Source organism: Rhipicephalus sanguineus, chromosome 9 (assembly GCF_013339695.2).
Source record: "Rhipicephalus sanguineus isolate Rsan-2018 chromosome 9, BIME_Rsan_1.4, whole genome shotgun sequence".
NCBI lineage: Eukaryota > Metazoa > Arthropoda > Arachnida > Ixodida > Ixodidae > Rhipicephalus > Rhipicephalus sanguineus.
Genome location: NC_051184.2, coordinates 21,343,922 through 21,371,415, shown reverse-complemented (window position 1 = coordinate 21,371,415; position 27,494 = coordinate 21,343,922). Strand labels below are relative to the sequence as shown.

The window sequence follows — 27,494 nt, the reverse complement described above, 5'->3', positions numbered from 1 at the left end:
CCAAACACGATGTTCGCCTAAGTATTCATCATTTCCGCTTTAAAAGCACGAATGGAGCGTCAGAACTAAATAAGCGTATTAGCACGCACATAACTCTACAGAGAGGGCATGTGATTGTATAGCATAGCCTGTAAAGTCTGGCTTTCCGAGCGAAGTAACGTGTGGCACTACGTACGTAAGTTCTCGTGTTTAATGCTTACCCAGAAGTATCAAACGACTCTGCCTAATGCTATGCTCTCGAGGTTGAAATTCGTAGTACTTTTGCGATATCCTGTTTATGTGGGTGCAGTTGACATTTTTTTTTTTTTGTAGTATATGTTCTTAAACTATTCGTGTTTACAAATAACGGCTCTTCGATTCAATGACTGAATCGAATATTTGATTCGATATTCGAAATGTTCGTATATTCGCACGCCTTTTGATATATTAAAGTAAAGAAAAATGGAATGTACGTTTTTACCTGTTGGAAAAAATTACACAGCGCAGCTTTAGCGCGGACGCAAATAAAGAAAAAGTAGACAAACGCTTCAATATTGTCTTCGTTGGAGTTGCGCCGTTTACCCTTCCATCATGCATCAGTAACAAGCAGTGGCCAAGGCAGAAATTTGTTTAGGGATGGGCACGTCCTTGATCTGAAGTGGGGGCCGGGCAGGCAAGTGTGGTCGAGTGTGCATCTTGGGCTCTGTGGTTCGCAAAGGGCGTGACACCCGGTGTGACACCCCGTGGCTACGCCACTTGTAACTTGTGACGCCTTGACGCGCACCAACTCGTCCAAATGTTTGCTTTTACGCGCGCTTTGTCGACCCATTCGTCCGCGACCTGATGTGGCACCCACACGGCGAAGTCAGACGTGTCGGCAAGGCAGGCGACTGCACTGGGCTTACGACCAATAATTGTGCGCGAACCGGTTTTTCTTTCTTTCTGTTTTTTTTTTTTGTCCTGAAAGGGAAATTCCGCCGGACGCGCACGGAATGCTCGCTCGGACACTCGAGATGGCGACGACCGATAAACGATGGCTGTGACGACGCCGCGCCTCTCTGCACGGCTGCGGCCACGTCCCAAGAGCGGCGTGTGGTACCCGCGCCGGTTTCCAAAGGACGCGTTTTGGTTATTAAGGCGAAAGCCGTAGGTGGCCTCATCAAACACGAAACTGATCGTCGGCGGCGTTGGCGTCAACACGATCATCGCCATGTGGTTACGTCTACATATGACGACATCATGACGTCACAGTTCGCCGAAACTTGTGCAGTCACTATGACGTCATTTTGACGTCATCACACGACATGGTCGCTTGGTTAAACGCGGACCGATACCTGCCACGGTGGTCTAGTGGTTGTGGTGCTCGAATGATACCCCGAAGGTCGCGCGATCGAATCCCGGCCGCGGCGGCGACCGCATTTCGATGGCGGCGAAATGCTATAGAGGCCCGTGTACTTGGATTTAGGGGCACGTTAACGAATCCCAGGTGGTCGAAATTTCCGGAGCCCTCCACTATACAGCGTCGCTCGCAATCATATCGTGGTTTTGGGACGTAAAGCCCCAGAAATTATTGTTAAACGCGGGCGGATCTTGGAGGCAATGCTACATAACCACGTAAGGTGTAGAAAGGTGCGATGCCTCCGATTTGGAGTCAGTGCAAATCCGCATTCGGTGCATGAAGCTTTCAGGGCTGGGGGATGGATAAATATGATCGACTGAGAAGAAGAAAAGACGAAGATGGCTTTCGCCGTCGAGTCGTCTTAGGCGAATGCATATCCCCCTCAGATCTGAGAGCAATGTCGCGCGTGACGCACATATATTCGTGCGGGTCGTCGACACGTTGCCTTCTCAAGGAAGGGAAAAAAACGCTGTAGGTTATTTACCGATGGTCCCACAATACTCGTCCTCCGTCGGGGACACCGGGTCTATCGTCTATGAAACTCATTTTTCATTCTGAACATCAGAACCAATGGCCCTGTAGAGGGACAAGGAACCTGATGACAGTGTGACTTTTTTCGCCACTTGCACTTGCGGTACAGCTTATAGCAGGCGAATGTGTCGTGTTGCTGAGTTCGAAGCTTAAATTCCCGGTTCAGGTGGGCCGCATTTGGATAAGAGCGAAATGCAAAAAAAAGGAAAAGAAAAGAAAGAAAAAAAAAAGAAGACCGTCCATGTTCTTGCGTATACAGGTGTATACATTCCGCCCAGGTGATCAGTTTCTCAAAGCTTTCAAAGGCGAGAGCTTCGAGAGGATCATCTTTATAGTCTTGGCGACAAGCCTTGTCTCGTAACGTTTGCCGAACAAGGACAACTATAGTGGATATAAGAGCTGCTTACGCGACAAACACATATGCCATTGGTTGCGCGCGCTCACGAGCTCTAGATAGGTGCGACGTGACCTTGTGGAGTGACCGGCATTTCTTTTTTCTTGTCGTAAACACACTCCACCTGCGTTACCCCTATAGATATCTCTATGACAACAGAAACACTCGTACTCTTCTGCTTAGAGAGAGCAGTAGCGGGAACGCGGCCGACGTGCTGCTTCTGCATAGCCTTACTTATATAGATATATGTATAATATATCGTGCAAGAGCTTTAAGAGCACGGAAGAGGATTGACGCGTGGGGGTCTCTGTACTACGGCTGTCCAGTGTGTCAAGTATCGTCGTGTTGTCCTTATCATCAGCTTCACCATCACATTCAACAAAACAAGTTATTCGTCGCTATGGAATGCATACATTACTTTCTTATGTTGGGGTTTTACGTTCCAAACCCACGATATAATAACGAAGGACGCCGTAGTGGAAGGCTTTCGCAATTTCGACCATCTGATGTTCTGTAAGGTACACCTAAATCTAGGTACACGGGTCTCGAGCATTTCGCCTACATCGAAAGGTGGCCGCCGCAGCCGGGATACGATCCCGCGACCTTCGGGTCAGCAGTCGAGTCCCATAACCACTAGACCACAGCGGCGGGTATGGAATACATACAGGTCTACTGCATGCAAGGAAGCAACCCAAATGGAGAAAATTTTAGCTCATGTCGTGGCGGCGTGGTGCATGCAGTTGCTTGGAAGAGGATGCGGGATGCAGCACTGAAATGTCGCGCAGCACTTGCTCTTGGCTATATATTGTTGACATCAGAATCCACGTCCCATCAGCAAAGAATTCTACGCTTTGGCTGCACTATATATGCATGCGCCGGAGGCGGTTTCTTAGCCGTAAACACTTCGTAGACGCCATGTTTCGGACAGCATCCTATTCAAGGTTCTACGCGCTTGCCACGCCGACTGTTGGGAAGCAACGCGTTTCGGAGGCCGCAGCGCCGAACCGACGTGCTCAAGGCAAGAGTGGCGGGGTCTAAACTGGCGTCGAGCGTGCGGGCGCATGCGCTTTGCACGCGGTGATGTAAATCAATCAATCAATCAATCAATCAATCAATCAATCAATCAATCAATCAATCAATCAATCAATCAATCAATCAATCAATCAGTCACTTCGATAAGAAGAGCAGAGACATCACAAGAAAAAGCTCAACTGAGCTTGACAAGGATTCTGAGCCCTAGTTCAGCAGCGACGTACGTGGAAATAGAATCATATATTCAAGAAATCTTGCGTGCAGAAATAGGTGAAGGAGCGAAAGTTCACACGCATGTAGTGTTACATACTACTTAACCTGTCTACATATTTAATCTGGGCACACTCTTCCAAAGAACGTGCAACTGTACTGCGTCACACAGCCACAATAAGGTGCGGGAAAAAGTACCCAATTCGAAAGAGCGCGGTCTACCACAACAGTTGGTATCATGTCCTTTTTTCTGCACGACGAGAATATGTGTACGGGGACGACCACATTTAAGGTGGAGGCCTCAGTAGTATTCAAGCCGGAAAAACTAGAAGGTTCATTACACTTCACGAGGGAAATGTCCGTTACATGACACCTAATCATGGTGTCGATAAACACCATTGTAATTTTCCGAATTATGTATTAAAGATCAGCTTCTATGAGTTCTTAAATACTGACGCGGTGTTCACCTTATGTGTGGACGACCCTGTACATGTAAGTGTACTGCGCGACACAATCGCGCAGTACACCTACATGTACAACATTAACCAACTATAGCTTGCAGCGAGTATATTGAGTGCATACTTCCAAATAAACTTTTGCGCCGCCACCCCAGTTCGGGATTTGAAAGGACCGGCGTGTGTGCTATTGTCGCGCATAAGTCGCAGGACTCGCGTGGAACTTGCGGCCACGTCCGCGTGTATATCGTACTCGACGACGACCCAGCGAAAGGGATGACGTCTGCACACGACAATGGCGCGGGTCGCACAATGACGAGGACCACGACTGTGGTATAAGCCGTCGTATGTGACGAAGTGGGGAGGGTTATTATAAGCGTTCAGCCACGAACAAAGCGATGTGACAGGTTGCTCGCGCGCCCTCCATCCCAGCTGTGTGCGTTCTCGACGGAGGAAGTCAGATCTATTATAGAGCGTCGCAAGACGTCGAAACCAAGAACAAAAGAAGAAGGGTGGGCGGGGTCCGGTCTATTCTGAAGCTTCCATAACGGGTCGCTCAAGCACAATATACTGTAGCGTAAGTGCTGTCGGCCCCCACGCATGTGACGCTGTAGTAACATGCAGCGCGCTGTTTGCTTCGAGAATTACGGTATATACCTGCAGCTATATACTTGACAAAATTAATAAGTTCGCAGGGATAAAATTGAATCGGCTCGCACGGGATAGGCTAAGCTGGAAGTCATTGGGAGAGGCGTTCATGCTGCTGTGTACATAGACAGTCTGAGAATGATCATGATAATGATGGTTATTACGTGCAGCGCTGTGTGCGTGCAGCTGAGAGGCGACTTTACGTATATATACGCACAGCGACTTCTCGTTATAACAAAATCGCTTCACTCCAAATGCCACATTAATCGAAATTTGTCGTTGACACTATCCGTAGTGCGTGCATTTTTTAGTGTGTGTGTCACTCCAAATGCTACATCGGCCACATCGGCGTATCCGGGAAGGGGGGGGGGGGGTGGAGGGGGGGCTCGAACCTTTCTCTCGAAATTTTGCAATTTTGCATGTGTACGCGTATATATACATGTACACGTAAAAAACACCCAAGACCATACATGAAGGGTTGTTGAACCCCCCCCTCCCCCCCCCCCCCCGCTTAATGTATGTAACTCCCCTAGCCCCAGCGTTGGACGCGCTGCACGCAATTGATGCGCAGAGATATAGTAGGCGTGTATGGAAGGGCACAAAATAGCTACTGGAAAGAGAGAGAGTGACGAGCTGGGCTGTTTAGTCTATTTCGAGGGCCGGTCTCGGAAGTACTGTACCGCATGCATAAATAAAGACGAAATATATATGCAGTCTCAAGCATATGCATACACGTGGTGGCATGCGGAGTTGTGTAAGGTGGATCGTTTCTAAGGAGCACCAGACGCAGTGGTCTGTGGCCGCCGGATCCACGCGCCGCCGCGAGTATACGTATTGCGTTCAGAGAGTACAAAAATGCAACGGTTTCCTTTTTAAGTAGCGGCGATTATTTCGTCCCTCTTCCTTTTACGATTGCCTTGGATAAAACAGTGCAGTACACACTCAATTAGTTCACTTTCACTTCCTTTAAAACATGTGCGGATTAGTCTGATATATGATCTGCAGGCTGCGCTTCTCGCAGCATCTCTCAGAATCGTTCCCTGTAGTTAAACGTGAGAGCAAGTCATAATGAGAACGTTTTTAAATTACTGCGCATTCGAAATAAACAAATTAGAAAATTCCGCATGCAAAAACAGAAAAAAAGAAAAGAAACGGAAGCGTCCGCGCTGCGGCACAACTTTCTGGCACGCACGTGTCCTGTATAATGAACGTTTAAGTTCGTCAGTCGGATCAACTGCCACTCAAATAACAGTCGCGTAATTACCTTACTAATCACCTTGTGTTAATTGCCTTTGCTGATGAATCCTAGGCATGCATACTGTAGCAGATGCCTGCATACTGCGCACACATGGAACAGACCATGACCGTCGGGATCAGAATACTCGCTCTTTCAGATAGATGTATTTAACCTCGCAAAACAGAGTGATATTCCGGCCAAGGCAAATTGGGTTCATCGACGAAGTGACGGTTTGGTTTAGTTGTTTTTAGTACTAGTAATAGTAAACGCACTGACATAAAATGCACTTAATTAGGACAGTGAAAGTACGCGTTTTTTTTCCCCTTCAAGTTAGGCTAGTTAACCCCGTAATCAAAATGATATAATGCACCAGGCAAATTGCTTTCATCGTCAAAGTTAGGGTTGGTAATGTTATTTTTAGTACCAGTGATATACGTTGCATTGATATTGAGGGCAGTAACTAAAGAGATGTCTACCTGTTCTTTTCGTATTTTAGTATTTACACTCGCGATCACGGATACGTGTATCACACGAGGCAAATTTGCTTTATCGACGAAGCGACAGTTGGAGCAGGGGTTTAGTACAACTAATGTATTAAACTTATTGACATATAGGGTAGTAAGCGAAGAGACAAAACGTACGTTTTTTCAATCTCTGTCACAACAACTGAACTATACCGGACAAGGCAAATTGGTTTCATCAACGAAGTGACGGTTTAGATATAGTGTACGATAGTTTAGATAGTTAATTGGCATAGTTGGTCACTCTGCATGGCAGGCACAGTACGAAACACAAAACGTAAAAAGAAAACGCGGTGGGCGCGTGCATTGGCTTCCTGCCAAGTAGATTATGTTTTTCATTATATAAGGTCCTGGATTTACATGTTTGGCATGCTGAATAAATCATGAAGTAAATTGCATTGCATTTCTTGATGTATGTACGGCATGCCGTCATTCCTAGGATATTGGTTTATAAAAAGCACCGCTCGGAGTCATTCATATATATATATATATATATATATATATATATATATATATATATATATATATATATATATATATATATATATATATATAATATATATATATATATATATATATATATATATGTATGTATATATATATATATATATATGAGAGAGAGAGAGACAAACTGATTGATCGACAGTTGGCAAACAAAGAGGAAGCGTCAGACCGTTATGTCTCAACGTTTATACAGCACGTGCGACGATGGCATGTCCCCATTACCGAAGGCTTTGTTTCCGGCCTCAAGCCCTTCTTTTGTTCGGCCCGTAGCCCTTGGATAAGTGCAAATTTACCGGGCGTTTCTACGGGCAACAACGACGGGGTCATGCGTTCGTATCCAGGCATCGATGATATGTGGCGACGTGAATGGCAAGTCACCTCGATGAAGCTATGGATCAGACTGCCGTATCAGAAACGGTCGATCGTCGACCAGCCCACGATCGAGGGAGCAGTCGATTATTGGAAATCGGCGCTTACAAATGCGCGAGTGATAGGAGAACCTTCGAGGGCCGCAATTCCCGTACGCTCGACGGCGCCCGGTTTTTTTGCGCGTACTACCGCCGCCACCGGAATCTGTGGGCTGTAACAAGATTCGTTTGAACAACGAAAGGAAGGAAGACGACACTCACATCCCTTGGCCCCTTCCCTCGTTATTTCCTTGCGCAAGAACAGCCATACATTTGTGGCTTGTACTTGGATATGAACCGGCTAGCCCAGCAACGTGTATACTTCTAGACAGACACTCACAGAAGAGACAAACCAGTTAGATGGCATTAAGCAAGTTTGACTATAACCAAACGAGCTCCACGATCCAACAGCCACACAATGCGAGGTCACTGCTCCTTTCTATTTTTTTTTGCGAAACCCTCTCCCCCTGTCTCTCTCTTTTTGTTTGGTAAACATACATTGAACAAAACAGTGCGAGCTACAGAAGAGGCGCTTTCACTTTTATAGCCACGCTCTATCGAGCGCTCTCAACTCACGTTCGCCCGCGTCTCACGATTGGGACGAAAGTGAACGACTTCCCTTGTTACGTGGAACAGTGAGAAGAAGAAAAAAAGAGAGAGAGAGAGAAACGAAACGTTGCGCGATACCGAACCAGTTCCTTATCGGCCGGGAGTCGCCTTGGCATGTCGCAGCATTTGCGACTGAACTACGCCGCAGTTGGAGGGGTGGATGGCATCGGAGAACCCGTCTTCCGATTGCCACTCCCTCTTTTTCGTGACCTATAGAGATCTCACTTCGAGACTGGTGTGCTTTCTAATATGAAGCGTTGTATAGACATTAAATTATTGCATTTTGAAGAAGGAAAAAAAAAGTTTTTCTGAACTAAAGTTTGGAAAGGAAAACTCTATTGATAGAAGGTAGGAAAGTCAAGCTATCGTACAAAAGTATACATTCAAAAAAAAATAAATAAAAAAAAAATACTCGCAGGGTTCCTTATGCATTCACTTAAGAAAGACTCGAAGGCGAAAGCCATCTTTTTCTTCTCACTCGATGTATTGATCGACGATGTCCTGTGGTAACGTCATGTGACGTCGCGTTATGTGACGTCATATTGACGCCACAAATTCCGGCGGCCTGTGACGTCATGATAACGTCATATGGTGACGCCATCACATGATTCTTTTGCATCATTCGTGTCGAAGCCGACGCCACTGACGGTCAATTCCCGCATTTGATGAGTCGTGTAAGGCTTTCGCATTAATAAAAGGCTTTGTTCTATGACTGGTGTCGGCAGGTACAGGCCTTCAGCGTATGTGAGAGGGTTCTGCGTGCGTCCGTTGTTAGACCTCGTAAAAGGAAATTCGGCGAGAGCACGAACGCGAGATCCGAGTTCCGTTTTTACAGCGACCCGTGTTATCCCCAGTGATAAACCAGTTTCGCGTACTATACACCGCCTCGATGCATTGAGAGTGAGATCGGTACGGATAGACAAAAGGCCACACTAAAAGCCTTTTCATGTGGGCCGAGATTGCTTTTTTTTGCGCTTCCGCCACGCACTGTGGTTGCGGAAAGGCGTCGTGTTGTTTGATTTGCCAGCGGCTGCCATATATATGTGTTCAGGGGATGTTTCTTTCGTTCTTTTTTTTTTTTTGCTGGATCGAATTTTTTACCCTGTACCGAAATGAGAGAAGTACGCAATTCCCTGTTTTCTCTCTCTCTTTCTTTTCCGGTGGTGTTGCTGGCGTAGTGGCGAAAGATTTAGCACAGTGGGGCAGACGTCACATGAAATTTTTTTTTTTTCACGTAGAAACCCAGTATTGTGGATCTTATTTTCCTGCAACTATACATGCATATTGTTATATAAAGACCGTATATTTATACGAACCATCGGAACCATGTGTGGCGCGAGAAGGCGACCAACAGGAAAGCTCCGTCGCTCACCCTGCAGTGGCTTAACGGCTGAGATGTGTCACACGTAGGACGCGGGTTCGATTCCCTGCCACGGCGGCTGTGTTTCGATAGGGCGCGGATCGCCCAAATCCTTGTGTATATACATCCGCGACCAGGAAACCGAACCCGCGGTCGCCAGCTTTGCAGCACGTCATAGCCACTGAATTACCGCGGTGGATCAATCAATCAATCAATCAATCAATCAATCAATCAATCAATCAATCAATCAATCAATCAATCAATCAATCAATCAATCAACCAATCAATCAATCAATCAATCAATCAATCAATCAATCGATTGGTTATTTATTCGATATTCAGTACAGGAATCGATAAATGCGTTTCCACTTCGTAGTACGAACATATAGGTATGTGTGAAACAGCTAAGACTAAACTAATGGTGCGCATGCGTCGTTCACGAGGTGCTGCGAGCATCAGGCTACGCGATGTAACAAACAGTCCATGCCGAAAAACACGATACAAAAAAAATAATAATAAAGAAATTAACTGAAATGCATATTACTGATCGTACGTAACCAGTGTGACATAAGCAAATGCACGTAAACACAAGCGCACAAAAAACGGACGAGCGCCGACAAAGATATGTACGAGCAGCCGTTTTTCTTTTTTTTTTAGTCACATATTTTTGTTTCTCGGTGAACAGAATGTGCACTATGTGCAGACATACCACAGTCGTGTGTGTACACGCATAGCATATTTTATGTGCGTTTGCCATAACTGTTGCACATTGACGGCACATAGTTGTGCATACGTGTGCGTGGCCTACCGTTTTTGGATGGCAGAGCCCCACCAGAGAGCATCCGTACGAGGTCATCAGAAATATTATGACTAGGAGCTGCAAGAGAAAGGACACCAGCTGACACAGACCACACACTAGACAGCGTACTCGAGTACACCGCACTTAAAGTGCCTACTCTACTACGGGATGGGATGGCATGCGTGTTGGGATAATATGACTGCCTTCGGGCCACTATAGAACACACGTTCAGGGGACGTTGAATGCAGCGCAGTCCTAAGTTTGATTTTTAGTATCGGAACATTGCTTTTTTAGTATCGGTATTTCGCCAAACAGCGGTAGATAAATACTTCGGCTTTTACAGGCGTTTAGAGATCGATTGTATATGACAGATAAAGCTTACGATAGATTACTTACTGTCGACAAAAAACAAATGGCAGCAAGAAATGCGCGCTCTCGCTCCCTCACTCATCCACTCCCTCCCTCCCTCCCTCACCCACCCACTCCCTCGCTCACTCACCCACTCACTGCCTCCCTCCCTTCCTCACTGACTCCCTCACTCATCCACTCCCTCCCTCCCTCACTCACTCACTGCCACACTCCCTCCCTCCCTCACTCACTCACTCACTGCCACACTCCCTCCCTCACCCACTTGCTCCCTCCCTCCCTCCTTCCCTCACTCACTCCCTCACTCACTCACTCACTCACTCACTCACTCACTCACTCACTCACTCACTCACTCACTCACTCACTCACTCACTCACTCACTCACTCACTCACTCACTCACTCACTCATAGTGACAGAGAGAGCGATCCGCGCAGCTGTTCGGAAAATGCACGGCGGACATACACTATATACAGTGACAACTTTTATCTTCGTACGGGTGATTTGGCATACCGGGCGTATTTGAGGATTCAGGTATAGGGGTATGAAAGAGGAAAAGGAGGGAAAATGGGGGAAGGGTGCTCGATAACTGTCTCTGTGTAGGACATCACAATCAAAACAGGCATGTACCCTTCAGTATGTACAGCAAGAGAAGGAAGGGTAAAAATTTCGATACGAGAAAAGTGATATCCTGTACAAACGATTCAGCGAAGCAGTCAGCGAGACTATAGTGAACTAGAATAGAGAGACGACCAGAGCGAGTAGCAATCCAAGAGCGAAGCCAAGCCAATCACGACGACGTCATTCTCCGAAGTGTATAAACTGTACGACTTGGCACGCGCTGCTCGGGCGCCGCTTCTTTCTTTCCCGCGCAATAAGACGGGGAGAGAGAAAGAGGGGGTGAACGCATTGTGCAAACACCCGCATGCACGCCATCAGTAGCGCGGCGCTGCCAACCCTCGAGAAAACAATTTGCGATCAAGTCCGAATCGGTTCTTTCCGGCAGTCAGATCGAAACGGCCTTCGTGGCGCGTTCCTCTCCTTGCTTCTCCGTCGGCTGCTTTCTTCTAACTTGAAGTCTTCTATGTTTTTTTTTTTAACTCCTCGTACACCGACTTGGTCGTTATGTACCTGTATCCTTTCGCCTCCATTGACTCCTTCATAAATACACAAGCCAATTTCCCGTGCTTCGTAAGCTGTGACGCCTTTCGACATCGTTTGACCGTTTAGGCTACTGTTGACTCCATTTTTTTACTCCGTTCGATTCACCTTTGTATTTTGATTCCGTGCTCCTACTTCGGATTCCTCTGTTATTCCATCTATGACTCTTTGTTTCTTTTTTTTTCTCACTTTAGTTTATTTTGATACCCTTATTTCAGTGCGTCTTAGATTGACTCTACACCTACTTTAAAGTCTTATTTTGTTCCGACCGAAGTTTGCTTGGATTCCTTTATGGTACTTGAACAATCCTTTCTTCAACATTTACTCCTTTCCTCTAATACAGCTGTAAATCATTCTTCGTTTACTCCTTTTGCACAATTTTTTTTGTTTCTATTTTTTTTTAACATTGACTCCTCCCTCGTACTTGATTTGCTCACCCGACTTCGACTCCATAATTCGACTCGAATTCTTTCTTTTTGCCCTGACTCTTTCTTCCTATACTTACGACTCTATCTCTTAAACGAACTCTTTTTTTTTTTAACTTTTGACTAGTCTAGTCTACGTCGACTCTTTTCGCTTGCGTTCCAGCCCACCTGCCTTCAGTGTTTCCTTCCACTCGAGTGTCTAGCGTAGAAGGCATGTCCGCCCCGATATCGATGGAAAAACCGGCTGACAGCACTTTCCTTTTTTCTATTCTTATCTGTACTTTGGGCGTCAGCGAAGCACACCGAAGTGGAAAAGATCCGCCTTACCACGCGCTCTGTGGAGAAGGTTTTTGCACTTTTCCCCGTCGATAGATTGTTCGAAAAAGCTCCTTCAACTCGTCGGTTAGTTGCGTGCACCATTTTCGGCGCTATGCCATGAAGACAAACGTTTATGCATACCTCGAAGGTGTCATGACACCCAATTTTCCATCATAATCTGTGTTATGTGGTTAATCCTCGTGCGTTCACAAATAAACTGGCGGAACTTCGGCGCATCTGGTCGAGCGCTTAGTTTATAACTGGATATCTTTATAAACACGCGAGCGTCCCGAGAGTCGGGCAACACTGGCGCACCCGCGAGTCGTGACGTAACGAGCAGCTTGCTGCGCGAGCGTCTGCATTGCGGTGAACGATATCGTTCCGTGGTCAGCTGCGCGTGAAATCGATATATTTTAGCTTTCTTCAGCTTGGCGCTGAAATTGAACGATTTGCAACGGCTGAAACTTTGGTAATAGACAACGGTTCCACTTCATGCAGCACATGACGTCACGGACGCCATGGCAAAATGGCGGTGGCCGCCGGTGGGCGGGGTTTATAGCCGGCAACTTTAGGGCTTGTTCTGCACTGCAATATTATCTTACAGTCCACTTTTCACATATGCAGAGGCATAATGTACCCTCTACTTCTATTTTTCGCTAAAAAACCGCAAGTTTTTGGGTGACCTTGTCATGGCCCCTTTAAGCATGCTGATCTTGAAAACAGCGCAGTAACATGACTAAAGCATGCTGCCCGCCAGGACCGTTCTATCGGAATTCCAGTTTACGTCCGATCACGATTGGTTACAGCAATTACTTAGCGCACCAATCGCAGCGATCGTCATTAAAATGCTTGTCTTGAATAACGTTCTCGCATACCACGGTCTTCTGCTTTGTGTAGGGTAGTGAACCGAGTGGTATAGTTAGGTTTGTTTAGGCTTTTCTCTTTGTCCTTGCCGCTTCGTTGCTTTGTTCATTTTATTGCGATAGCAATTATATGGACAGTCTCGGCTGAATTTTGCCGTCGCCGTCATGCACCGTATATGTATAAGTATGTATATATATACAAAATCCCCAAAGAAAAATAATTCAGAAAAATGCTTCCGAAGCGCGGAATCGAACCAGGAACCTCTTGCTCCGCAGCGAGCGGCGCTAACCGCTACGCCACGAAACGCAGATCCTCCACGTAGCGCTTATAAGCGTTTCTTCATTACCAGCGACATGGCGCTAGGAGCACGACGGGCGCATTTAAAAGTCGTCAGCGAGCTCGCTCGCTTCTTCTTATTGCGCAGGGAGAACCTTGCCCTTTCGCTGTCTGCTCGCGTGGTTTTCTGGTGGTGAGGGGAAGAGGGTTGTTTCAATCTTTCACCGTGGTGTCCGCGCTCATGTTACGGAGCGTAGAAAAGTCACTCGAGCTCAAGGGACGCCGCTAAACGAACAAACAGACGATGAGCGCGAACTATCAAGTGTCACAGCTCGACACTTGAAGCACGCTAGTTTCCTTCGCTGCTTCGGCCACCTTTGCAACAGGAGCGCTGTTCAAACAGAGTATCCATTGGCGAGCCTCACTTCGTATAGCATTAGTTTCTTGCTATCGCATTCATTGCTTCGCCCTTGCGGCGAAACTGTGACTTTTTTTTATTCTTCAATAACCTTTGAGTATGGCGTTGAATTGTAATGATGGAAGTGCGGCGAAGGTGCTTTCACGACCGGCGGGCATTTGTCTAGAAGAATTCGTCCTCCTGAAGTGATTTGACTGACATTTGTTTCAAGCATACTGCCGGCCGGCAACTCCTTCCAAAGACCTCTGTCTTTGGAAGGAGTTGTTATAAGATACTTCAGTGCGGACGAAGTTCTTTTGCATTTAAGGGCCGACAGTGCACAAATCTGGTTCAGTATATGCGCTTGCTTTACATTCTGCAGGGCGACACGGAGAAAAGATGCACCAAATTACTTGAGCCTAACAAAGTGTTCAATTAGAGGTCGATTCTCAGTCACGGGGCGAAAAAGAAATGCTACAGGTAAAAGCTTAACAGCAAGTAGCACGGCTCGTTTTACAATACAATCTTAAAAAACAAAACAAAAATGAGTATGTGTTACTCTTTTTGGGGAGTCTTTAAAAAAGGAGTATGTGTTACTCTTTTCGGGGAGTCCTAACTTGCCACGCATATGACTCTCTTTAAAGAGACACGTTAACTCCCTCTTGAGTCCCACGACTCTCCAAAGAGAGTTCACAAGCCCCGCCACGGTGCTCTAGTGGTTATGGCGCTCGACTGCTGACCCGAAGGTCGCGGGATCCGAGTCCCGGTCGCGGCGGCTGCATTTTCGAAGGAGCCGAAAATGTCTGAAGCCCGCGTACTTATGTACTTATAGATTTAGTAGCACGTTAAAGAACCCCAGGTGGTCGAAATTTCCGGAGCCCTCCACTACGGCGTGCCTCATAATCATACCGTGGTTTTGGGACGTTAAACCCCAGATATTATTAAAGATAGTTCACGTGTCTCCTAAAGAGTCATACACTTGGCAAGTCAGAACTCCAAAAAAAAAAAAAAAAGACTCAAAGCACTTCTTTTTCTTAGAGTGCACAAAGGGAAAGATCTCCAATGAGTAAACAAGTCGAACAAGACGCAAGAGGTTGTCTGTCTCCTCTTTTTTTTTTCCTCGCGCGCAAGAATACGTAAAGAAAAATACAAAACAACAATGGCAACCGAGATATTCGGAGCTACGTATAGATAGACGCGGAGTTTTTTCCCTATAACAACGCTTCGATTTGGTGCACTTCCACGGTTCTTGCTTGCAATTGGACGCGTGAAAGTATCTAAATATAAGTCGGCGAATATTGGACTAAGAAAGAACAAACAGAACTAACGCCATATGCTCGTCTTCTGCCAATCCCCCTTCAGGTTTGTTTCCTTTTGTTTCTTGTTTTCTTTTAGCGCGTACCACAAGAAAACTGCTTTACGCGGTCTTTGTCAGCAGCACATAGTAGTGCCACAGCTGCACGCTATTATGTTTGTCGAATTCCGGGCGGCGTTTGAGCGGCTTTCCCCGATATATATATATATATATATATATACCTATATATATATCTATATATTATATATATATCTATATATATATATATTAATATTATACAATCCTGGCGCGCGAGAGCTGGACACCTGTCTGTCCACGTGCGGAGCCCTTCGAAGGGAGATCGATTTGCGCAAGTACAAGCGTGTTCGAGATTGAGAGACAGAGTCAAATAAAAGCGTGCATTGTGTTCGATCTGCGCGGCGGCAGGAAAAAAGACGCATGCCGCCAGTCCGGCTCTTTTTCTGTCTTTCAAACAAGAAAGATATATAGAAAGTTTCCTCCAGCGACAGCGGGCGCCTTTTGGCTCGCGGTAACGCGTGAATATTTTATTTACCAATGAATCGAGCGAGAAGGACGGGAAGCCGATCGCAAGACAGGAGGTGGGGTGGAGGGACTTTGCATTGGTGACAACCGCATGAAGCCTGCGGATTTTGGAGGCAACGGATCTCGAAGGAAATTATATATTCTCGCGATGTACAATCTAAGTGCAGAAATTACAACGTAGCTAGAAGTTTAATTGGAAGACAACGACGTGCCCGCTGTGTGAGACGAACCCACAACCTCCTCGAGGTGCGCGCAAGAAGATAACGCTGTGATCTCGCGACGGCTGCCTTTAACTAAGTGGTATACGTGTGTAGTGTCATGACAAACTGGCTTGTAGCGTAGTGCAGAAACAGAGGAGGGCAAGAGATGAAGTGCCAAACGAACGCAGGTGCTCGTGTTCGTTTGGTACTTCATCCTATCTCCTCCTCTGCTTCTGCACTACGCTGCATGCCAGCTTATACGATGAACCAACATGTCCAAATTGGTAACTGTGCTGCACGTCAAAGCTAAAGTAGTGGTTACCTTCAGTTTTGTTCTTTTTGTTATACATGTTCTTCACATGTGACAAGGTATACCTTGTGGCTGGCGCAGCATAGCCTCAGTCGCTTTTGCGCCCATTAAACCCGAATCATATAACATATATGTAAAGTGGCGAGCGCCGAGTTTTCAAGAACAGAAACAAACGTAAGCAAGCTAGATGATTATTGTTGATAGGACAAAAAAAGTCTGATGACTTTTGGTACAAAAAATCATCATCGTCACCATTTCGTTTTATTTTACGACGATAATGATGCAGGGTAGACTAAGACGGCTTCGCTGTGTAAAAGACTCCCCAAAGGGTGAAAACTGCTTTGAAGAGTGTAGTCGTCACTAAAACAAGAATTATGCACCTCGTTAGGCCACATGGTATGACCGCGTGCTCCTCGGAAGCTTCGAAGGGAACAGGTTTCTGGTCGCTGCTGGTTGCCCTCAGCACAGACTTCTTATGCTTCTTCTTCTACTCATATACGCTTCGATCTTTTTGGTTTTTTTGTCTCGATTAGCTCGTTTATTCAGCTCCGACCAGGCTGTACATACAGCGAGCAAGCTGCTTGCTGCAGGATTTGCGGAGGAAAGATGTTACGGCGCCAGCGCGTGCGCGGGACGAGACTGACCGCAACCGCGGCTCCACGCGGCCAGCCGGACGACGAGTGTTGCCCGGCGCATTAATTCGTGCTCCCGGAAAGAAAACGCGGGCCTTCCGCGTGACTCGTCGTGAGCAGTGTTCGTGGCGTTATATGGACGCCCATGTTTTGTTGGTATATACGTGTGCTGGGCCTAAATTGGCGGTAGCCGTGCTTACATTTGTCCGTTAATTCAGTAGACCAAAAAAAAAAAAAAAAAAAAGCCCGACAAGACTACGGGACACCCGCCCTGGTGGTCTGATGGTTATGGTGCTTGACTGCTGACCCGAAGGCCGCGAGATCGAATCCCGGCCGCGGCGGTCGTATTTCGATGGCGGCGAAATGCTAGCGGCCTTAGGTGCACGTTAAGAGCAGCAGGGGGTCGAAATTTCCGGAGCCCTCGACTACGGCGTTCCTTATAATCATATCTTGGTTTTGGGACGTAAAACACCGATAGGTATCAAGACTATGAGACGAAGTTGAACGAAGTGTCGGTTGTATAGGCGTATAGCTCACTTGTATTCGCGTTCAGCCGCCGCGGTGGTCCAGCGGCTGCGGTGCTCGGCTGCTGACCCGAAAGACGCGGGTTCGATTCCGGTCGCTTTGGGACGTTAAAACCTATAAACCAACCAACCAACTAGCTTATACCCGTTCATCAATATTTTTCTTTAAAGGCGAAAGCCTTAGACGCCTCACCAAACGCGAAAAGTGACCGCAGGCGTAAACCAACACCCTCTCAAAAATGGGTGTTGCGTCAACACGAGTGACGCAAAAATAATCATAATGTGATGACGTCATAATGTTCGTGACTTCATACATCATCGCTTGGTCTAAGGTGGACCCGGATCTCGGAGGCACTGCAAAACCATTTGAGGTGCAGAAAACATCAAATGCCTCCGGTCCCGGAGGCAGTGCAAAACTACGTTGAGCGCCTCGAGAGGATGGGGGAGGGGGTGGTGGTAAATACAGTCGACAGAGCAGAAAAAGAAGCTGACTTTCGCCTTCGAGTCGTCTCAGGCAAATGCATAAGGACCTGTTGCCCCCCCCCCCCTCCGCCTTTTTTTTTCTCAGGCTTTGTATAATTGATTACACTCGTACGCACTGCAGCACACTCTAAGTGCAATCCTGGCGAAGTCACGGAGGCCATGCATGCTTCAGTGACGTGTCAAGAGACTCTGGCGTATTCGCATCAAAGTTGTCAATAAGCTCGGATATACAGTCACTCATCCACACTTCAGTGGGATAGGTCGAACGCGGGAAACGCATCAGCGCAAGGAAAAATCATTCGCGGCGAAACGGAGATCTATATACTATACAGAGCGTAGTCGAAGAACGAAGAAGACGCCAAGCGTTTGTGGCGACCGATATAATAGAAGTCTCGCATCGAACGAGTCGTCCGCCACAGAAGTTCATGGTGCGCCTTCTTCTTATATAGCCTGCCTTCCTTACGAGAGGAGTCGGCGCGATGCACACGCGCAGGGAAGCGTCTCATTTGCATATCGTGACGCGCCGTTGCGCGAGTCGCGCGTCCGCTTTGCACATTCTGTCTAGCTGCCTGCCTGCCTGCCTGAGCGGCTTGTGCGAAGCCGGCCCACGCCTGCTACGTGCCGAGTGTGTAGCATATATAGTATGTAACTCATCTCAGTAGTTCAGTTCAGCGCTGTAGAAGTTGCGACGATAGCCTTATCAAACAAAGAACTCGCAGAGGTGCGCTATAGAAGTGTATGTTGAGCACGTAGCCGTCTGCGTAGCCGTCTGCGTGTCGTCTGTACATCGTCTGCACATCGTCTACACATCGTCTGCACATTGTCTGCACGTCGTCGGCCTGTCGTCTGCTCACCGTACTTTTCGTTAGCGACAACAGCTGGTTATCGACGCAGGAACGATTGTTAACGTATAGTTGTCAGCCGCGTTACGTTGCTGTATATAAGGTAGCAAGATTAATGATTGCTGAAGATAAATGAACATGGTTAATAGATGAGGTGCATGCAAGATGCCTAAATGCAGTGCGGAGTAACCTGTAAGTGCTTCATGTGGTTGCTAGGTTGATAACCGCGTGCGCGAGTACCTCCTGTTGCGAGCATCGTCTCAGAAGAATGTAAGCAAAAACTCACGGGGTCCCTAATGCATTCTCCTATAAGACGACTCCAAGGCGAAAGCTCCAGGATCGGAGGCACCCCACCTGGTTTTGCACTGCCTCCGTGATCGGCCCAGCTATGACCAAGCTACGATGTCATGTGATGACGGCATCAGGTGACGTAATGTCACATGACGTCACGCCATAATTTGTGACGCCATGATGACGTCATATGGTGACGTCATCACGTGATTTTTTGCACCACTTGTGCTGTGTCCGACGCCGCGGGACGCCGACGGTCAATTTTCGCGTTTGATGAGGCATTTAAGGATTTCGCCTTAATAATTAAGATTCAGAATACAAACACGTTTATGTAAGAACACCAGGCGGAATGTGCATTCCATTAAACACGCAGTCACACCCTAATTCCCAGCGAAAAAAAAAATTTCATTCTCGACTACTTTGTCTTATCGTTTCGTTTCTTGGGACTTCAATGATTCCAAATTAAGGCTACCGCAAACAATAAACACAGCGAACTTTCCGTATATGCTGTTCAGTTCTGGTATCAACATAACGCTAGAAGCAAATGATTTAGTATCTTGATCGAAGAATTAAGTATACCCAATCGTCCAATGTATGTTGAATATGAGGGTTAAGATAATCGATCGTGATTGATATTGGAGCCAGGGGGGCGATTATCGTTATTTCACTGGACCGCTCGTTTTGGCGTTAGTGTACGCCCCATATGGCCTCATCAGCGCTGAACGCAACTAAGGGCACGGTGTGCCGTAGGTGCCTCGATTGCACGCCCCGCTTATGGAAGGAAGGGCAGGTGCGGCGAAGTCGCGGAAGCGTCTTCTACCGTGCAGTCAGTCGCCTCCCCTTTCGGGCCTTCCTCGACTTAATACTTTTATGTCTCGGCTGCGCGCGTGATTGGAAATTTAAGGAGCTGTCGCCCGTACGTGCTGCAGGGCCCGGTCAGTGAGGGAGCGAGACGGGGCCTGCTGGCCAACTTGCTGCACGCGCTTCATTTTCTTGTGATACGGCGCACAGAGGAGGGTGTATCACACTAACTGTGAAAGCTTTACGGGTGTGTATAAAGGGTGTTTAGCTTGTACCGCGGATAGCGCCGGCATTGTTAAGGAGTTCGAGCCTTCCAGTAGTAGTTTATAAACATCTGAACACTGGTGGGTCATTATTTCTCGGCCAATTTGCATACACAAATGTGTGGCGCAGTGGGGCAGCTATATCTCCCTTAATTTCTTTCTCTTCTGAGCATCCTTTTTTTTTTGTATGTGTGATGTATGCAGGAATAATAATGATGGTGATTGTGTCATCTATATCGTCTATGTGATTCTCTACTTCCTCAACCTTCCTTAACCTTCCTTAAGCTTCCTCAGCCAAGCGCATTTCTACAGAAATACTGACGTCTCACGCGAAGGATCAAAAACTATGAGGATCCTTCTTTTGCACTGAAAAAAAAAGAGAAAAAACAGTCAATACACCGACATGTGAACCAATACGGAAGACCAAATATTCCTAATAACCCAAATGTGACCCAATGTTCAGGCTTGCTTCTGTAATCATCGTAGTGCATTTCGGAATCGTACGCTAGCGCAAATACACGAGGACGCAAGAAAGGCACACGAAGACAACACACACGACGCTACAAGGTATGTAAGGTATGTCTCATTCATATGCGCTGCTATATAACTCAGAAATGCCATACCAACAAGTCCGCTTCGCAACTTTAGCAGTCATTTCGTCAGGTTCGTGTTATTACTCAGTACAGCCAATATATTGTTGTTTATTTCTCCACAGAAGGCTTTCTCTACAGAAGGTTCGCTAACTCCTTTATTACGGGTAGACGTACAGCAACGTACTATATTCAGTAAAAAAAAAAAGATCTCAATAGGAGTACCAAAATGTCTGTAAAACGGTTCTCGAAAGGACAAACAAACAGCTGCACCCTGCAGCATGGCGTTACAAACTTGAAACAAACTGAGCAGCAGGACACGACACAAAGAAAGAATGAGACCTGTCCCGTCCTGCTGCGCAGTTTGTTAGATGACGATCCCGCATACCAAACTCGCCCAACCTTCAACGCCAGTTAACTCGCGGGATGTAGCGCGATGCATCAGGCTCGCCGAGTTTCGTTTACGCTTTATTGAAACACGTGTGAAGGTTCCGCTATTTGTATTCGCGCGACCTTGCTCGGCCTCCTATTCGTGCGCACTTGGAGCTGTATGCATAAGGGGTTATCGTTGCAATCGGCTCCACTCGCTATTCCGAGCCTTATACGCGAGGGCCTTTGTATGGCGACCAGCCTTGGCGAGGGTTCAACCTTTTCCAAGAGCGAGCGAAGTCTTCTCTGCCGCAACGTATCTTCTCACGCAGTGCTCATTCGTCGAACGCTTACAGAAACGCTCATTGAGAAATACGGTGGAACCTCGCTGATACGATTCTGCATAATACGTTTTTCGGCCTGAAAGGTTATTTTCTTTTTATTCCCGGCCAACGTCACTAGGAAGTAATGCATTTTCATTCGTTTAATACGATCGCATTGTTGCACTAAATTGGATAATAAGACCGTTAAAGAGGATCTTGATCGACGTATCTAGAAATCCTACGTTCATTCTTCGGCATACTCGCCTTAAACCGCGCGTTTCAACAAGCCACGATCTGAATGTACTAACAGCTTTGTGTACGTACTCAAAGACGTATACACACCGCGCATGCGCGCGCCCTCTTATAAATCGTTCTAGATACACTGTTTTTTCTATTGACCTTGTGTTACCTTCAATAAAATATCTGTTGAGATTCAATTGAATGAACATTCCTGTAAAGGCGTATCTATACGCTTACGAAGGTCTTGAAATTCGCCTGTACGCTTTTGTAGCTTGCCTCGTAAAACCATCGTTCGCCTGTGGGCGAAGCATTGGGACCTATACGTGGCTAACGTAATTCGACACACGCCTTTCTATATATAATGCAGCGAGGCGGAGCCCGAGATCACTAACCATGCTGAATTTTATATAGTTACAAGCCGCTCTATTGTGTGTGCGTGTGTGTGTGACTAGTCAAGAAAGCGAGCACTGAATGAGGAACAGCCGGTGGTGTAGGCGCGATTCGGCTCAACGGGCAGCTGCTATAACAATGGGAGGCGATATCACGCCTCACGCTATTTTGAGTGCTATATATATATATATATATATATATATATATATATATATATATATATATATATATATATATATATATATATATATATATATTATGTACAACCGAGACGCCATTGATCTCAGTGTACTTGCTGCGTGGGCCCGATGTGCTCGTGGTTAATACGCAAAGCGTGTGTGTGTGTGTGTGTGTGTGTGTGTGTGTGTGTGTGTGTGTGTGTGTGTGTGTGTGTGTGTGTGTGTGTGTGTGTGTGTGTGTGTGTGTGTGTGTGTGTGTAAAAACTGGCATCCGCATTTTTCTTGGATTTATTATCAATATTTTTCTTCGTTACTGCTGTAAGGGGAAACCTTTTCCGAAACGTTGACAACAGCGAGACCCCGTGTGCCCAGGATTTTTCAGCGTTTCTTTAACTGCAGTCATTATGTGAATAATGTGCGTTCCTATTGAATGTGCGTTGGTGTTCATATGGAGTTTTACATTGCGTTCAATAGGACATTTGTTGACATGGAGTGGAATGCCATGCATTACTTTTGTGACGGGCGCCATCTTTGTTGCTCGTGCACAAAGCCTCTTCTCACTGTAACAGCGGCTTTGTTGGTCTTGCACGTAACGGCAATGAAACAACAGAACGTAAGTAATTTTCATCTTATTTCGGTGCAGCAACAACCGTGTAGAGTGCGCACCCTTTATTCTAAAGACGCGCCCTCGTTTCGTTGCCTCCTAAACTATGTCGTCGCATTATGCGAGCTACAGCGACAGCTAACGAAATTCGACACGTCGCTCGCATGGTGGCGGAAGGCGAGACCGACCACGCTCGCTTGTTACACGCTGCGTCATTCCTCATTCAGCGGCGAACTCATCATGAGGTGCACGGAAAAGCGAAACAAAAGAGACGCGCTTGTTCGTTGCGATCCTACAGGTTGTATACACGTAGTGTGGACGGTAAAAGCGTGCAGTGCGGCTGGAGCTGATGGGTGGCGTCAAGTAATCGGGGTACGAATTTCGCGTGTACCGTGTGATTAGAATTTAGGCGCATGTTATTAAAGAACCCTAGGTGGTCGAAATTTGCGGAGCCCTTCATTACGGCGTCTTTCGATCATATGGTTTTGGGACGTAAAACCCCAATAACTGTATTGTTATTATTTCCTGTATACGTGACCTGCCAGTGATAGTGCGTGGTTTTTTTTAATCAACAACTGCCTGTATAAAAGATAATGAATCCGAGATGGATTGAAATTAATTTCGTTGGCCAAGATTATATATAGAGGGGGCAGTAGCCTCTGATTAGCTGAAATGTAATCATGGCGAACGGCTTTTTCGTGGGATTACATTATATACATAGTAGCAAGCTCTAGTGGGATGTTTTGAATTACTGCTATGTTGATTATTATCTTCAAGTATAAAAAGAAGTTGCGAGGCAAAATAGCTTGTTTCACTGTCACGAATGCAAGAAGACAAACGACGCTCGTTTTGGGAATTTCGCGATCACTGTATATGCTAGAGGTTGCAGGTTGAATGACATCATTGGTGGTGGCGATTTCGATGGTGCCTAAATGCAAGCGTTTTCTTAAATTTAGGCTCACGTTGAAAGAACTCGACGCAGTCAAAATTAATCTAGAGTCGCTCCTTCAACCTCTAACTATACGACGTACGTCGTATAGTTAGACGTTGAAGGAACACGTGTTTCGTAATAACATCATTGTTTCGGCGCGTAAAACAACATAATTTAAGAGTAATTACTACGCTTTCTGTAGCGTCGTCGTCTCTTTGTTCATCTAGTTTTGTGGATTTAAGCAGAAAAACAATATAAAAAACAAAAAAGCGAGCCTTCTGGATCATCTTATTAATTTGTTTTAGCGCTATGGTATTCGGCACGTATTCGTGAGGCGGCTTTATGGATTAGAGCACAGCTGCCATGAAGAGGAAAGGTGGGAGAAATGGAGGAGGGGAGAGCGCGTGGCTTCACACACTTCCGTGTACCTGCATTCATGTTGCGCTGCGGCGGCCGGGCACAGTGACGTATAAGTACATAATACAGCTGTAGAGAAGAAGCAGCGCACGACAACTGCGAAGCCCTATGCAAAGCCACAGCTGAACTTATGCATTGGGTTTTTACCATGTTTGCTCTTAGTGGACAAGGAGGGGGGTGGAGAATTCTGCCCCCCCCCTCCCCCCTCCGTGGTGTTCCCCCTGTCGCCGGCCCGTCACCCTGCTTCAAGCCTCTAAGCGGCGTAACATGTCAGTCGCTAATCTACGCGGCGAAGCTATGCTGACGCTTTCAGTCCGTGTACTGTCGCGAAGATATACCGTTGATTCCGCGATGCTTGCCGCTTGTGTCACCCGCGCTTTCGTAGTTGGGCGGCTCCTCGTACACACCGCGCAGCTGTCCGAGGCGAGATTTCCGGGGTCTCGAACGTGTATACGCTCCGCGCGGCGCACGATTTACGCTTTTCTAATGAAAAGAGAATGCAGGAAGCTGTCGTATATATATACGAGAAACAGCTGGCAGCCCTTGTGTGGTCTACAGTCTCTCTATACAAGCCCTTGGGCTATGGCCTGGCTCAGACAGCGCAGTGATGGATACAATAAGGATCGTGCGTGGCAAGAGGAAAGCCGTGATTATACAGTCCTTTCTAGGACTCGTATAGACACGTATCTATACAGCGAAAAGAGAGCCTGTTTAATTTTTTTGGCATGCACGACGGATTCCGAATCGGTCGATGTTGCAGCTTCCGGCGTGACGTCACACACACAAGAGTGACGTCAGCGCAGTTCTTTATACAGGGGTGCTCAAAAGTTCCCAGGCCGCGCTGTCATGGGATTACATAGGATAGCGGCCTGGAAACTTTTGACCACCACTGTACATCGGGTAAACATAAAGTTCCCACGGTGGAATTCGAGCTCGAGTCCTGTATGGTATACCTAAGCCTCACGAACGCTTTTTTCACACGAAAGTGTTTTATGCCGGCTCCACCACGGCTCCACTGACGTATTTCCGTCACGGATATGACGTTGTATATTTTTTATCCACAATCATACAAAAAAAAAGGCTCGCATCAGGGCTGTATCAGGGCGACATCAGCCCATATGTGAGCCCGGAAGACCTTCTTCCTATTTCCAAATCTCAAGAGAAGCTTGAAATGTCACCGTTTCGAAGGTGTTCCCGTCATCCAACAGGCTGTCGCAGAGTCTCTGATAGAGGTCGCGGCAGCCAACTTTCAGGGAGCCTCTGCAGCGTGGGAATCGCGTTGGAAGCGGTGTATCGACGCGCGAGTAAACGACTCTGAATAACTTTAATATGTACCGATCGGATCGATAAATTATTTATACCGGACCCAGTCTCATTACTTTACGGACAGACCATATATATGTCGAGAGAAAGAGAAGAGAGAAAAAAAAAAAAAGATACCAGGACAGTTCGCCTTAGAAAGTTTCCGCGCTATGGGAGACCAGCGCTGGATAGGTGGCGCGCCGAAAAAATGCGCCTGGCGGGAAGTCGCGGCATAAGTCCGCCGCTCGATCCGACGACGTTTGTTGCAGCTCGCATATGTTTCGGCTGTGCGCGTCGTTTCGCTTCGGTTCAAGCTTCCGAGAGAGAGAAAATAAAACATTAACAAGGTTCTGCCAATGCTCATTCAGCTAGCGCCATCAAGCGAAAGAATACTGAAGAAAATTTGCAAAGCTTTATATATTTTTCGCAGTGTGCCGCGGCGAGCGCGCATGCGTAAACCCGCTAGCGTGGTTCCCGGGTTCGCGGTCCCGTGCTTAAGTTGTCGACAGCTATGGCGCCAGTTGTGCTCCGCTATGGTTTTAGTAAAATATTATGGCCTGAGGACCACTTCCGCAGAAAGGCACTTGAAAACGGGGCGAAGCTGTGCAAGGCGAAATACGTGTACGATGTGGAAGAGACGGTGTCGTGCCGTGACAGCGATTCTCAAGTTGCAGCGAAATGCCACTCGCAAGTACACCAAGCCAGCTACGATGCCACACTTCAGGTAAGCGAGCATTTGATGCTAGATCGGTTATTACCGCGTGTTCCTGTCCTGTTTCTTTACGGCGCGTGTAGTTGTGTAAAATAAGCGCGAAGCTGTACGCAGTAAATCGCACAGTTGGTTTAATCGTACAGCGAGTTGACTTCCGTGCGTGATCGCAACGCTGGCACTACATGTTTTCATTTCGAACGAAAACTTGTGCACGTTTACTTAATGCAGTTTTTATGTGTTCGCCTCTAGCTGTCGTCTCAGCGCCTGATAAGTGGGGCCACCTGTTCCTGCAAGGCCGGCAGCGACGGCGCCTGCAAGCACGTCGCAGCGGTAGCACTCGAGCTCAATAACTTAGCCGATGCAACGTCGTCAACTGACATGCCTCAAGTGCTCCCATAGCTGGCCGTCTTCACTGTTGTATAAAACAATGAAACACGCGAAATTCGCTTTAGACCCCAGCTCGACGCCGCCAGAGAGGACCGAACTTACCCCGCTCGCCTGACAGCTTGTATCGAACGTTACCTCTGTTCTTGCTCGTATGGTTTCGCAGGAAAGACGTAGAAAGATATATCACCTCTCATTCCTACGTAGTTATGACACTTATATACGCTGCAGTAGCCGTCGGCCTCATTTTTTTTGTTCGGCGTTCAGTGCCCGCACCGCCTTCGCTACTAGCCATCCTTGTGCGTGTCGTCCGCGGGAGCGGCTGAGAAGTGCGCGCTTTTACTGCCAGGGCGGCAAGGAAACTCCAGCGCTGGTTCCCTATAGTTTCTAAATTAGGAGAAAAAGGGGTGGTCAGTAAACCCCGCCAAGACTAATTCTACAGGTTATAACCTGTTTAGTTTACTGCTACAGTGTATAAAGCAACCCTTTCCCCCAATCTCTCCTACTACTAATCACCTTTTGTGTACACCGACTTTAGTGCGAAGAAAGGGCGTTGTCGCATAACCGAGCCAACTTCCCGGAGGCGAAGGTCACGGGCGCCATATATGTGTGTCGAATAAATTCCCGTGCGCCGCAAGCAACGATAACGGCGAAAAAATGTCCGTGTCGACAGTTGGTTACGCACTAGTCGCGTGCAGGCGCATGGGATTTCGTACGCGACCTCGAAACAAGAAGGCATGAGCCAAGAAGGTGTAACGGCAAAAGGCGCGCGTTTCGATGGTATCGATACAGCAAGTGACAGTGTACACGACGGCCATGCTTTCTGTTTCTCTCGTTTTGCTTCTTCGTGGCGCTTGCAGACATGTGCGCAGGGGGCAAAGGTGGGCAAAGGTCCATGGCTATAGTAAACAGCTCTTGGAATGCAACATGTGTAACTAATGTGTAAACAATGTGCAGAA

General features: G+C 47.0%; 2 protein-coding genes across 2 annotated transcripts in view; one reads left to right on the top strand and one right to left on the bottom strand.

Moving 5' to 3' along the window:
* LOC119404730 (gamma-interferon-inducible lysosomal thiol reductase) overlaps positions 1-27,494 on the bottom strand; it is a 59,108-nt gene that overhangs the window by 10,069 nt on the left and 21,545 nt on the right. The window contains exon 2 of the mRNA XM_049419376.1: positions 10,095-10,163. Coding sequence (XP_049275333.1) covers positions 10,095-10,163 — 69 coding nt within the window. The remainder of the gene's footprint in view (positions 1-10,094; positions 10,164-27,494) is intronic.
* Positions 20,443-27,494, top strand: part of LOC119404729 (uncharacterized) — a 364,008-nt gene continuing 356,956 nt past the window's right edge. Inside the window, exon 1 of the mRNA XM_049418995.1 lies at positions 20,443-20,458. The gene's annotated coding sequence lies outside the window, so the exon portion shown is untranslated. The remainder of the gene's footprint in view (positions 20,459-27,494) is intronic.